The sequence below is a fragment of the Cricetulus griseus genome, chromosome 9 (genome assembly GCF_003668045.3).
Source record: "Cricetulus griseus strain 17A/GY chromosome 9, alternate assembly CriGri-PICRH-1.0, whole genome shotgun sequence".
Classification (NCBI taxonomy): Eukaryota; Metazoa; Chordata; class Mammalia; order Rodentia; family Cricetidae; genus Cricetulus; species Cricetulus griseus.
The window spans coordinates 5,099,095-5,111,594 of NC_048602.1; the positions used below are offsets into that span (position 1 = coordinate 5,099,095).

Consider the following 12,500-nt stretch of genomic DNA (forward strand, 5'->3'; position numbering starts at 1 on the left):
TGGGGGATGAACAGGACGCTCAGCGTCAGGCTCTCTCAGCCCCACTCAGCCCACGGCCTGGCTCCAAGTCCCCAGCTGAGCGCTGCCCAGGCTTCAGCCCCACACTCACCATCTCCATCTCCTTCTTCATGTTCTCCAGCTTGTCCTTCTTCTTGCCTCCCCCCCCACCTGCCTTCTTCTTGCTCATCTTGGCGGCCATGTCCCCACCAGGGCCAGACCCCAGTTCCACTGAGTACAGTTCGTAATTCTCCTGGGGATGGGATGGAGCAGAGGAGACGTCAGGTGCCACCGGGGCTTCTGGCCCCCTCCCCCCCACCCTGCCCCAAACATCTCCCAGGTGCCACTCACTGCCTTCCCCATGGTGCCTGGCGTTCTGCCCTCTTTGGTCTGTCGAGCCGAGGGTCTGGACCAGGCTTGATATACCCAGGGAGGGTGGGGGTGGAGCAGAACCAGCTGATTACAGGTGATTATGAGACTCCTTGGGGTAACCTTCAGGCTTGGACGGCTCAGACATTTTCTACTGGGCTGTCCCAACCTGCCCAAACCCTATTGCCACTGGTCACTCCGATCAGGAACCTCTGGGCTATAACAGCCAAATAACAGCAAGAAGAGTAGCAAACACCGGTGTGTGTGTGTGTGTGTGTGTGTGTGTGTGTGTGTGTGTGTGTGTGCTCACTTCATGCCAGCCGTGTGAAAGGGCTTTCACACATTCACATTTAACCTTCCAGAAACCGCTTGAGGTGAGTAATACCCACTCCACGAGGGGAAACGGAGGCATAGAGAGGTCAAGTCACTTGCTCAACCCTAGTCTAGGACGAGCTTGAGTCAGGCCTGGCAGATCGCCTGCCCAGTGTCCTTTTGGAGCCCTAAAGCATGTCTGCAGTCACCTGTGACATCTCTATCATTCCCACTGTGCAGAGACAGGAAATTGAGGCTTGTGGGAGTCCTACAGGGTCCCACTGCACACTAAACGCTGACCGCTGCCCAAAGCTCCCAACCGTTCCCCTGTCCCCATCCCAATCTGCTCAGTGAAATCAAGGTGCACACTGGGGAAAGGCTGGATCTAATGACCTTTGTCTGAACTGGGTGCCAGGTATCAGGAAGTCTGAGAGACCCCTCCATGTACCCCAGGCAGGGATCCCTGGGGACTGCAGTGAGGGGCTAGGCTGGGGAAATGGTAGGACCTTTGGTGTGACTTTTGCACTGGCCTCCCTAGTGGGCATGTCTCCAAGGGCATGTGTAGGTAGGTGTAGCTGATAAGATAAATAGCCTTGGTAACGTCCTCCTTGGGAGCAGGTCACCTGGGTGTCGTGGCCTGGCATGTCTCAGTCCCAAACCATGGAATCCACGAGGTTCAACCTGAGTGGGTGGTGTGGACTTGGAAATTCCTAGCAACCCAATGGCGATAAAGACCAGACACGGGCATCTTGTCATCTTTAGAGAGCTCTCAGTTCCATGCTGCAAAACCGGAGTCTCCCCTTTATTCAGCATCTTCCTGGCTGCAATCTAACCGTTCTTCCCTGACCCTGAGACCGTTTCTCTCCCATCTTCCTAGACCCTATCGACGGATCCCTCTCCACATTCTCCACCCCTGTAGACCTCACTCGTCAAGTAGACCTAGCCCTCCACCCTGGTGCAGGCCTATTCAAAATGCTTAGTTCTGTAGAGATGCAAAACCAGGGGACATTCTCCACTGAGGCTGTGCCATTCCACAGCAAATCAGCTAGCGTCTGCAATACAGCGCAGACCAGAGCTCCGGAGGTTTGGACCCCCGAGAAGTTCTCTAATGGAATCAGTTCTCGGCTCCCGACACCTGGGGAAGTAAAAGGTGGGCAACCTGAGCTCCCCAACACTCAGCTGTCTGAAGATGCCCACCCTCCTCCAGGAGCTCCAAGAGGAGACAGGCAGGTTGACAGAACAGTCGTGAAATCCCCAGAACACAGACGACCCACATCAGAGCCAAGCGTGTCAACGTTTGTGGTGTTCCTGGACTCACAAGCTTTTCCCTCCTCTCTCCTAATATCTACTGACCCCTGAGGAGCCCCCCTGTCTCAGTGCCTGCGTTCGATCCCTCAATACGTGCTATGCTGTGCACAGACTGAGGTCACTCCTGCCTCAGGACCTTGGCACTTGGATCGCCACCTGTCTGGTCCCCTTTTTTCTGAGATCCATGTGACTCTTTCTCATTCCCTTCGAGTCTTGGTGCAAATGTCACCTTTTCTCAGAGTCTCTCTGAAGCTCTGCAGTACCATAGCGCTTCCATTCTCTTCCACTAACCACACGTCCAGTTCCAATGTGGTGTTGTATTTTATTCATTTGGTCATCTGGCTCCACATGGAGGAAAGCTGGGACTCGGTTGCCCTTGTTGCTCCCAGCACACCGTCACTGAGTGTGGACAGGGTTTGGCTCAATGGTAGGGAGGAGCACCTGTTCACAAGCCTGGAGCACCGAGCAGGCTCCCAGGAAGTCTCAGTCTTTGGGAATGTCTCAGATGGATGCCACTCATCAGCTTCAAACCCCCACCCTGACCTACCAGCCTCTACCCTCAGCATGCTCAGGGCCTGTGGGAGCTATGGAAGGTAGGCGGGGGTCGTGTCTGCAAGCAAAGTCACAGATGGGGCCACCAACACCATCTGTGGCAGTAGATGGTTGACTAAGATACTTTGCAGACCTCTGCCAATGCAGAGTGGCCGCCTTTGGCCTCTACCTCACTGGCTTTCTCTTCTCTCTGGAGTCTTAGTGTCATTATGCTATCGTAAATCTTAATATTATAAGCTGATATTAATGTTGATTGATATTTGAATATTTCAGATTCATGCATTACAGAAACAGTAAAAATGAACATTTTAGCAATTTGGTGGATTTGTGTTAGATAAATAGATCAAAGGATCATAGATAGGTGTGATAGATAGACAGATAGATAGATAGATAGATAGATAGATAGATAGATAGTGATAGGTAGATAAAATATAAATGATAGAGCAATAGATAGATAGATAGATAGACAGACAGATAGACAGATAGACAAATCAATAGACTGATGAATTAATTAACCAATCAAGAGACTCCGATTTTGTTCTGGCTGAATTATTTAGAAGACTCGTAGACAGGAAGTTTTGTTTTGCTTGGGTTTTGTCAGTCTCTCCTCTGATGTCCATGACTTTGAACTCCTAATCTTCCTGCCTCCATCTCCCAAACACTGGGGTTATAGCCATGCCTGGCTAGGAGCTGTATCCAGGCAACTGCTGCCTATAAATAAGGACATTTTTGACCTAAGTATAGTCAGGTGAACAACTTTTAAAAATTGAGAATGTGTTTGACTCTACCCAGTTTCCCACTGAAGTCCTTGTGGTCCGGGATCTGGTCCAGATTGTGCCTCTCATGAGTTGGCATGCCCTTTGTATCCCTGTCATCCTTTCTCCTGTCTTCTCTTGCTTCCTTGACTGGTGCATTTTGGAAGTGTATCTTATTTTTGTGGATTTTCCCCTCAGTTTTCATCCGCCGGACCAGAGTCCTGTTGCTCACTTTGGGTGGGAACACAGAAGTGGTGTGACCTTTGTGAAGCACCGCGTCAGGAGGTCCCGAATCTTCAAGTCTGAACAGCCTAGGAAAGAACATATATTTTGGGATGCCCACGACTTGGGCCTGAATCCGCACAGTCACTGCCAAAACCTGAATACACACAACCACTGCCTGAGCCACACAGTCACTGCCCGAGCCCGAGTTCACATACCTATCACGTGAGCCTGAGTCCACAACAGGCATTGCCCACACAATGGCTGGGTCTACACAACTCTCATCTAAACCTGGAATCTGGACAGCTCCTAAATGCCTAAGTGAGTCCATACCGTCACTGCCTGATCCTGTGGCTAGACAGCCACTGTCCAAACCCCAACCTCCTACACCCAGCCACCTAAAGACAACGCCTGTTACAGGCAGCCTGAACTTACACCATCTTCATGGCTTTGCCCATCTCAAGTGTACAACGGCCAGATATGCTGATGGTTAAACAGCTTCACCAGCTTCTGACTGTGTGTGTTCGGGACAAGTGTCAAATTATTCTTTTATCGTGCGTATTAGCAACACGGACACCATCTCCAGATGCCTAGAATCCCCCAGTGAGGGGCTGGGGGTGTGGCTCAGTGCCCAGTATATGCAATGCCATGGATTCCATCCTTGGTAACACGCACACACCCAGGCCCCTTCCTCCAGACCGGCTCTGGACTGAGCAGAAGTATCTGGGTATGCCTGGTACCTTGGATGGACTGGAGCCCATGGAGAGGGGATGGGGGTCTGTGGAACGCCACTTCAGGCCGATGGGAAGCTCCTGCGCAATTCAAGGGCGAAGGCTCTGAGAACAGCAAGTGTTCTAGAATGCAGTCCCCTACAGAAGTCAACAGTGCATATCTCACTGAGCCTGAGGGGCACGGGAGACTGGCAAGCTTGCCTTGGAACAAAGGTTGGAATTTAATGTGTTTTTCTTTCCCTGAGAAAGAAGGGTCAGAGGAGAGACCCGTAAATAGAAAGAGAACATTGCGAAGATGATAGGAGGAATTGGACCAAGGGTTTCCTGTGTGTATACATTTCCAAGGCCTGATAAGGCTCAGACTCCTGCTGTGGTCTCCTTCCTCATACTGTTTTCCTTTTCAGGACTGAGAATCTTCTGTTTCTCAGATGTTCATTTCTGAGGATGTCATGCAACAGTAGAGCCCCTGCCTAGAATCCCCCCAGTGAGGGGCTGGGGGCGTGGCTCGGTGGTAGAGCCCCTGCCTAGAATCCCCCCAGTGAGGGGCTGGGGGCGTGGCTCAGTGGTAGAGCCCCTGCCTAGAATCCCCCAGTGAGGGGCTGGGGGCGTGGCTCAGTGGTAGAGCCCCTGCCTAGAATCCCCCAGTGAGGGGCTGGGGTGTGGCTCAGTGGTAGAGCCCCTGCCTAGAATCCCCCAGTGAGGGGCTGGGGTGTGGCTCAGTGGTAGAGCCCCTGCCTAGAATCCCCCAGTGAGGGGCTGGGGTGTGGCTCAGTGGTAGAGCCCCTGCCTAGAATCCCCCAGTGAGGGGCTGGGGGCGTGGCTCAGTGGTAGAGCCCCTGCCTAGAATCCCCCAGTGAGGGGCTGGGGGCGTGGCTCAGTGGTAGAGCCCCTGCCTAGAATCCCCCAGTGAGGGGCTGGGGTGTGGCTCAGTGGTAGAGCCCCTGCCTAGAATCCCCCAGTGAGGGGCTGGGGGCGTGGCTCAGTGGTAGAGCCCCTGCCTAGAATCCCCCAGTGAGGGGCTGGGGGCGTGGCTCAGTGGTAGAGCCCCTGCCTAGAATCCCCCAGTGAGGGGCTGGGGGCGTGGCTCAGTGGTAGAGCCCCTGCCTAGAATCCCCCAGTGAGGGGCTGGGGGCGTGGCTCAGTGGTAGAGCCCCTGCCTAGAATCCCCCAGTGAGGGGCTGGGGATGTGGCTCAGTGGTAGAGCCCCTGCCTAGAATCCCCCAGTGAGGGGCTGGGGGCGTGGCTCAGTGGTAGAGCCCCTGCCCAGAATCGAGGGGCTGGGGGCGTGGCTCAGTGGTAGCCCCTGCCAAAGTGTCCTGCCCAGAATCCCCCAGCGAGGGGCTGGGGATGTGGCTCAGTGGTAGAGCCCCTGCCTAGAATCCCCCAGTGAGGGGCTGGGGGCGTGGCTCAGTGGTAGAGCCCCTGCCCAGAATCCCCCAGCGAGGGGCTGGGGGCGTGGCTCAGTGGTAGAACCCCTGCCTAAAATCCCCTAGTGAGGGGCTGGAGTGTGTGGTTCAGTGCCCAGTGTATGCAATGCCATGGATTCCATCCTTGGTAACACACACACACACACACACACACACACACACACACACACACACACACACACACACACACACCAGCAGCAGGGTTCTGGAGAGATGGCTCAGTTGTTAGCGCACATATTGCTCTTACAGAGGACTCAAAGCTAAGTTCCCATATCGGGCAGCTCACAACTCCAGTTCCAGAGGATCCAGCATTCTCTTCTGGCCCCTGTGAGTGCCTACACACTTACAGGGTGTGCCTGTGTTTATATTTGTGTGTGCACATACGCAAATAAATAAACAAAACACGAATCTCTTTTTTCTAATGAACAAAATAATCCTTCCAAGACCACTCTTGGCCCAGAGTGGATCAAGAACTTCCCCTGGCTTCCCTACCACAACCCTACATTCACATCCTGTCTGTCTATTTCCCCCCCCCTCTCTTCTCCATCTCTCCTTCCCTCTTCCTCTCCCCCTTTCCTTTTCCCCATGCCAGCTGTTAAGTTTGAATCTGAAATCCCCCATGTGCTGAATGTTTGGTCTCCAGCTGCTGGCACTATTTGAAGGGGTTCTAGAAACTTCGGGAGGCCTAGCTGGAAGAGGTAGCTCTTTTGTGGTGTGCATCTGAGGGTTATAGCTGTCCCCAGGTCTCTTCTTCACAGGAGCTGTCGGCTCCTGTCTGTCATGAAGTCTCCTCCTCCACACACCCCCAACTCTGTGATGCTCTACCCCCAGCCCCACACCCCCCCAACTCTTTGATGCTCTACCCCCAGCCCATGGGGCCAAGTGGCTGAGGACTGGAACCTTTGGACCACAAGTCAAAAGAGATTTCAGGGGGCTCTTTCTATCACCTATCTGGTCACCAACACACAAAAGTAACACTTCCGGCCTCGCCATTCGAAACCCTAATTCTCCACCACAGCCCTGAGCTGTCACCCTTTGGTGGTCACTTTCCCACTCTGCCCTCCCATGAAGACAGGTCCCAGATGTCTCAGTATGAACTGTGTGTTCTTCATTGCTTGACCAGTCCAGGGCCAGCCTCGGCTGGCCCCAGAGAATGTTTGCTAAATGTGTGGACCTCGTTGTGACCTTGACTTTCAGTTTGAGTTTGAGACTTACTGATAAGATAGCGAGCCCAGCAGTGCCCTTCACCCCCCCCCCACTTGCAGACACAGGAGGTTGAGGCAGACACTGGGCAGGCAAGGACCTTGTGTCGCACTGCTTTTCAGGCCAGGTGGTGAGGAAAAGAACAGAGAAGGAGGTTTGCTCCAACCCCCAAGCTTGCTAAACTGGCATCCTGTTCCTCTCCCATCTTCGACCAAATTGAAAAGGTCCTGGGCAGAGTCCTCCATTTCCTCAGGGAATTGCCTGGCTGCCCTTGCTTTAGGGTCTCAAGGTCATTATATGTAGACGCAACTTTGTGTCCCTTCTCTGCTGCGAGCTTGGTCCATCTTCCATCACCTCCTGTCTCTACATCCCAACAGTCTGCCCCCCAACCTTCACCCAACTGTTTACTCCTCAGACTTGTCCAGAGGGAGTAGGTGAACGCTAGAGCCAGAGTACCCCATGCTCAGAGCCCTGCCTTGGTCACACCTCTCCCGCTGAAGGCCAAGTCCTCACAGAGTACCCAAGATCCAGTGACACGGCCCTCCTGTACCTGCTCCTGGGTCCCCTCTTCTCACTTTCCAGCCACTGTGCCCTCCCACACAGAACGCTAGCTGTGCCTCAGGGTTGCCACCTAAGCAGGAAAGGGCCTTTGTTCCCTGTCTTTGTTTATTTAAAGGTCTTCGTATCCATAGATACAGATTGCTTATGGAACACACCTGTAATCCCAACACTTGGGAAGCTGAGGCAGGAGGATCCGAAGTTCAAGGCTAAACTGGCTACTTAGTAACTCCAACTCAAAAGTAAAATAGAGTTATGTCTGTATTCTTTACATTTATTTATTTTTATTCGTATGTGTGTTTGTGTGTGTGTGTGTGTGTGTGTGTGTGTGTGTGTGTGTGGTGTGTGTGTGTGTGGGGGGTGTAGGTGTGTGTGTGTGTGTGTGTGTGTGTGTGTGTGTGTGTGTGTGTGTGTTCCTGGCATGGCACAGCTGTGGAGGTCAGAGGACACCTTGCGGAAGTTGATTCTCTCTTCCCATGCTTTATGCTTCCAGGATCAAACTAAGCCTTGGAATCAGTACATTTCCCACTGGGCCAACGTGCCAGCCCATGTTTATTTTATGTTTTTCAGGACAGAGTTTCTCTGTGTAGCTTTGTAAACCAGGCTGGCCTCGAACTCACAGAGATCTGCCTGCCTCTGCCTCCCGAGTGCTGAGATTAAAGGCGTGCGCCACCACCGCCTGGCTCCGTGTTTATTAAATAGTGTATTCGATTCTGAAACGTCCACCACAGGTTCATGTCTCAAACACTTGGCCCTCAGCTTGTAGCATTGTCTTGAAGGCTGTGGAGCATTTAGGAAGCAGGGCTTGGCCAGGAGAAGTGTGTCACTGGGGGCGGAGCTTTGAACATCGTGTCTGTGGTCTTTGCTTACTAGCCTGAGCCTTATGGGCCAGCTGCTACCTCACACTTCTGCTGCTAAAGATGGAGCTGCCTCCATGAGCCTCACCATGGCCTGGGATCCCTGGGAAACTCAGAAATAAACCCTTCCAACCCTTTCTCTGCCAGATCTTCTGCCAGGCTGACATAACAGTAACTAACGTGCTGTAAGCCTGTGCAGTGAAACCACAGACTGGACCACTCCACGGTGCATTTGAAATACAGGTAAATATGTAAGCATGGAAGAGAGAAGAGCCTGAAGCATCTATGGGAGTCCAGAAATGCCATGGCTACCTCTGAGGTGGGGAGCAGAGATGGGGGCAGACTGGCCGGGGCCAGGGCTGTCTTGGGAACAGAGAGGAGTGTAGAGAGAGGGGCGAGGCAGAAGAAAACAACCTTTTGGGTTATAAAGAACGGGGTGGGGAGGGAATCTAGAACAGCCTGGGAGCAACCACAGTGAGTGAAGAGAGGAGAAGGGCCAGAGGGTTAGCGTGGGGGCTTTGATATTTGCTGAGGAAGAGCCAGGTGGTGCCTCCTACAATCCAGCACTAAGAAACTGTCTCGAGCCCTTGCCAGGTTTTGACCTGGGAGGAATGACAAACTCTGAGAGTTGATTTTAAGTACATAAGTTTTACTTCACACTTATGTCAAAGTAATGCATAAGCATAAGCAAACAATCCTAAGAACCACAGATAATAGGCTCACAGCAGGGGTACCTCTCCTGCAGCGGCCTGCAGCTTCAGGCTTGCAACTTCTGTTCCTCTGGATTCAGGCCTTCGAGTCTCCTGAGGGCCCGGTGTCGGTGGAATCGGGTTCAGAACGGGCAGCACTCAGCACTCAGCTTGATGGACTGATTGTTTCAGGTTAGCGGAAGAGAGCTCCGGGACACTTAGAGTCATGGTACACTTTTAAGTTTCCAGTTCTGAGCTGGTCCTTAAATAGTTTGCTAAACGTGCTAATCCCACTTTGCCACACTCCACACATTCTCACTTTTATCTACAATGGCCGGGTAGTGGGCCTATGCTCCCTTTTTTTTTTTTTTTTAACCTTTCTTCAGCCAGGCCTTTACCTGCCTGGTTACAAGGCTCATTACAGAAACAGAGGCAGTAAGATCAAGGTTCATCTTCCAGTTCAGAGCCCACCTAAGTTATGACTGGAGTGCTTGCTTAGTGAGTACAATGCTGGGCTCAATTCCTAACACACACACACACACACACACACACACACACACACATAATATTATTATTATTTTGGTTTTTCGAGACAGGGTTTCTCTGTGTAGCTTTGGAGCCTATCCTGGCACTCGATCTGTAGACCAGGCTGGTCTCGAACTCACAGAGATCCGCCTGCCTCTGCCTCCCGAGTGCTGGGATTAAAGGCATGTGCCACCAACGCCTGGCCACACACACACTTCTTAAAAGTTCTTTTACATCCAATATAACTCAATCATTTTTTTAAAGATTTTATTTATTTATTATGTATACAATGCTCTGCCTGCATGTATCCCTGCAGGCCAGAAGAGGGCACCAGATCTCATTACAGATGGCTGTGAGCCACCATGTGTTTGCTGGGAATTGAACTCAGGACCCCTGGAAGAGCAGTCGGTGCTCTTAACCTCTGAGCATCTCTCCAGCCCAACTCAATCATTTTTTGAAGACTTACTTCAGTTTACAATCTGTGTGTGTCTGAGTGGGAACCTGTATGTATGGGTGCACCTGTCCACAGAGCCCAGAAAGGAGTATCAGATTCCCTGGAGCTGGAGTTACAGGCTAATGTGAGCCGCTTGTCATGGGTGCTGAAGAGATCTCTGCAAGTCCACCAGTGCTTGTAACCACTGAGCCATCTCTCCAGCCCAAGGTTCCCACTTGTGTCAACTCCCAGAATAAGCCAGGCCCCTTCCCGACTCACGACTTGGTGTTCAGGTTGGAAGCTTTTAAACTTTCTTTTCATCCCGAGCCCGTTTCTTTTAGACAAGGTCTCAAACTGGCCTCATACTCTGTGTAGCCAAGGATGACCTTGAATTTCTGGTTCTTCTGCCTTCATCTGCAAAGTCCTGGAGTTTATAGGGTGGGCCACACCCAGTTTCTGGATGGAATCCAGAACCAATGGACTCCACAGTTCCCCGCACACTAGGAAAGCACTATGGGAACTATGCCCCAGATATTTTTATGGCTCTGTCTGTGGTGCCTCAGGTCACAGCTCAGCCGTTAGCTCCCCGCCAGAGTTAGTCTCCCAGTTTCATCATAGTTACCACTGTCCAGAAACACTGTCCAGCTATGGTAGCTCCTAACAGCAAAGGGCAGGTTGAATGGGTTTTTAAATTCAGTACAATCAAAGCTTGACCTCCTACAATGCACAAGGCACAGCACATTTGGGTACTGGCTTCAACACTGAACAGAACAGACAGCATCCCTGTCACTGAAGTCATTAGACAGGGTGATCTTGTGACTTTACAAGTTATTCTTTCTCAGTGTCTTCTCAATATTGTTTTGTCTTGGTTTTGTCTTGGTTTTTTTGGGGGGGGGGCATTGTTTTTCAAGACAAGGATTTCTCTGTATGTAGCCTTGGCTGTCCTGGAGCTCACTCTATGGACCAGGCTGGCCTCGAACTCACAGAGATCCGCCTGCCTCTGCCCCCTGAGTGCTGGGATTAAAGGTGTGTGCTACCACTGCCTGGCTTGTTTTTTGTTGTCGTTGCTGCCTTTGCTTTTTTTTTTTGATTTTTTTTATGTTATGTATTTTGTGCTCTATCTGAATGTACTCCTGCAGGCCAGAAGAGGGCGCCAGATCTCATTACAGAGGGTTGTGAGCCATGTGGTTACTGGGAATTGAACTCAGGACTTCGGAAAGAGCAGTCAATGCTCTTAACCGCTGAGCCATCTCTCCAGCCCCCTTGTTTTGCTTTCAAGACAGGTTTTCATAGGTAGTACTGGCTGGCCTGAAATCTGCTACGTAGTCCAGGCTGGCCCAGACTCTGTTCTTGCTTCCCGAGTGCTGGGATTAAAGGTGTGCGCCACCATACAGCGTTGGGAATTGAACTCCTGGCTTTCCTCAGCCTAAGCAAGTGCCTGACCACCGAACTAGATCCCCAACCCAGTAAACAGAAGGGTTTTTGTTGTTTTTATTTTGCTGTTGCTGTAGTTTTAAGTTTTTTGTTGTTTTTGTTGTTTTGGTTTTTTGAGACAGGGTTTCTCTGGCTTTGGATGCTGTTCCAGAACTAGCTCTTGTAGACCAGGCTGGCCTCGAACTCACAGAGATCCACCTGCCTCTGCCTCCCGAGTGCTGGGATTAAAGGCGCGTGCACGACCACGCCTTTAAGTTTAAGTTTTAAGTTTTTGCTTGTTTCTGAGCCTGTAGTTCACTCAGGGCTCCCCCTGTCCAAGCCTCCCTGGGGCTGACATTACATATGCAAGTCATTGTACTTATTTGTTTTCTGAGGGAGAGTCTCACTACAGAACCCTGGCTGGCCTGAAACTCCCATCCTGCTGCCTCTGGCGCCCAACTTCTGGGATGACAGACATGCGACCCAGAGGCGATTTGAATGAGGAATGTCCCCCTAGCCTCGTGGGTTTGAGCACTTGGTCCCCAGTGGATGGAGCTGTTTGGGAAGGTGTGGAGCCTGTCGAAGGCGGAGCCTTGCTGCTGGAGCAAGCGTGGCCCTGAGGAGAGCTCATTCTCCTCATCGCCTCTCTCTTCTCTTCCTTCACCCCCACCCCCAACCCCCGCACCCCTACCCTACCCCCCCCCAGCACCTCACTCCCACCTCTTGGGTAAAGAAAAAAATTCAATCATTGCTCCCTGCTCCCTCTAAGCCATGCTTCCCCAGCATGCTAGCCCCTTCCTCTCTGGAGCCATGAGGCTGAAAGAAACCCTGGCTTCCTTAAGTTTCTCCTGGGGATGGAGCCTTAGCCCAGCAGCAAAGACGTGAAAACAGACGCCATGCCCGTCTTCCCTTTACAGTCATGAGTGAAATCATCAGTAAAGAGGCACACATCCATGTGCCCGGCACTGTTGTGGATAAACGTCCACTCTCAAAAGCAGACCCACGGTGCCGTGAGAACAAGTTACCCAGGCCCCCCAACACACACACGGCAGGTGAACGGGAAGGTAGGAACCTCCTCCAAATCTTTATTGCTCTTCGTGTTGCTACATTGAAGGCTTCCCCGGCACGGGTAGAGGCTGGTGTTTGAGG

General features: G+C 51.9%; 2 protein-coding genes across 3 annotated transcripts in view; both read right to left on the minus strand.

Moving 5' to 3' along the window:
* The window catches only part of Atp4a (ATPase H+/K+ transporting subunit alpha), a 14,210-nt gene extending 13,850 nt beyond the window's left edge, over window positions 1-360 (minus strand). For both annotated transcript variants that reach the window (XM_035449300.1, XM_027431083.2), the window contains exons 1-2: window positions 349-360; window positions 110-250 (exon numbers count right to left, since the gene is read on the minus strand). In XM_035449300.1, coding sequence (XP_035305191.1) covers window positions 110-250; window positions 349-360 — 153 coding nt within the window. The remainder of the gene's footprint in view (window positions 1-109; window positions 251-348) is intronic.
* A 12,054-nt stretch (window positions 361-12,414) lies between these two features.
* The window catches only part of LOC100767100 (transmembrane protein 233), a 740-nt gene continuing 654 nt past the window's right edge, over window positions 12,415-12,500 (minus strand). The window contains exon 2 of the mRNA XM_035449199.1: window positions 12,415-12,500. This exon is cut by the window's right edge and continues 183 nt beyond it. The gene's annotated coding sequence lies outside the window, so the exon portion shown is untranslated.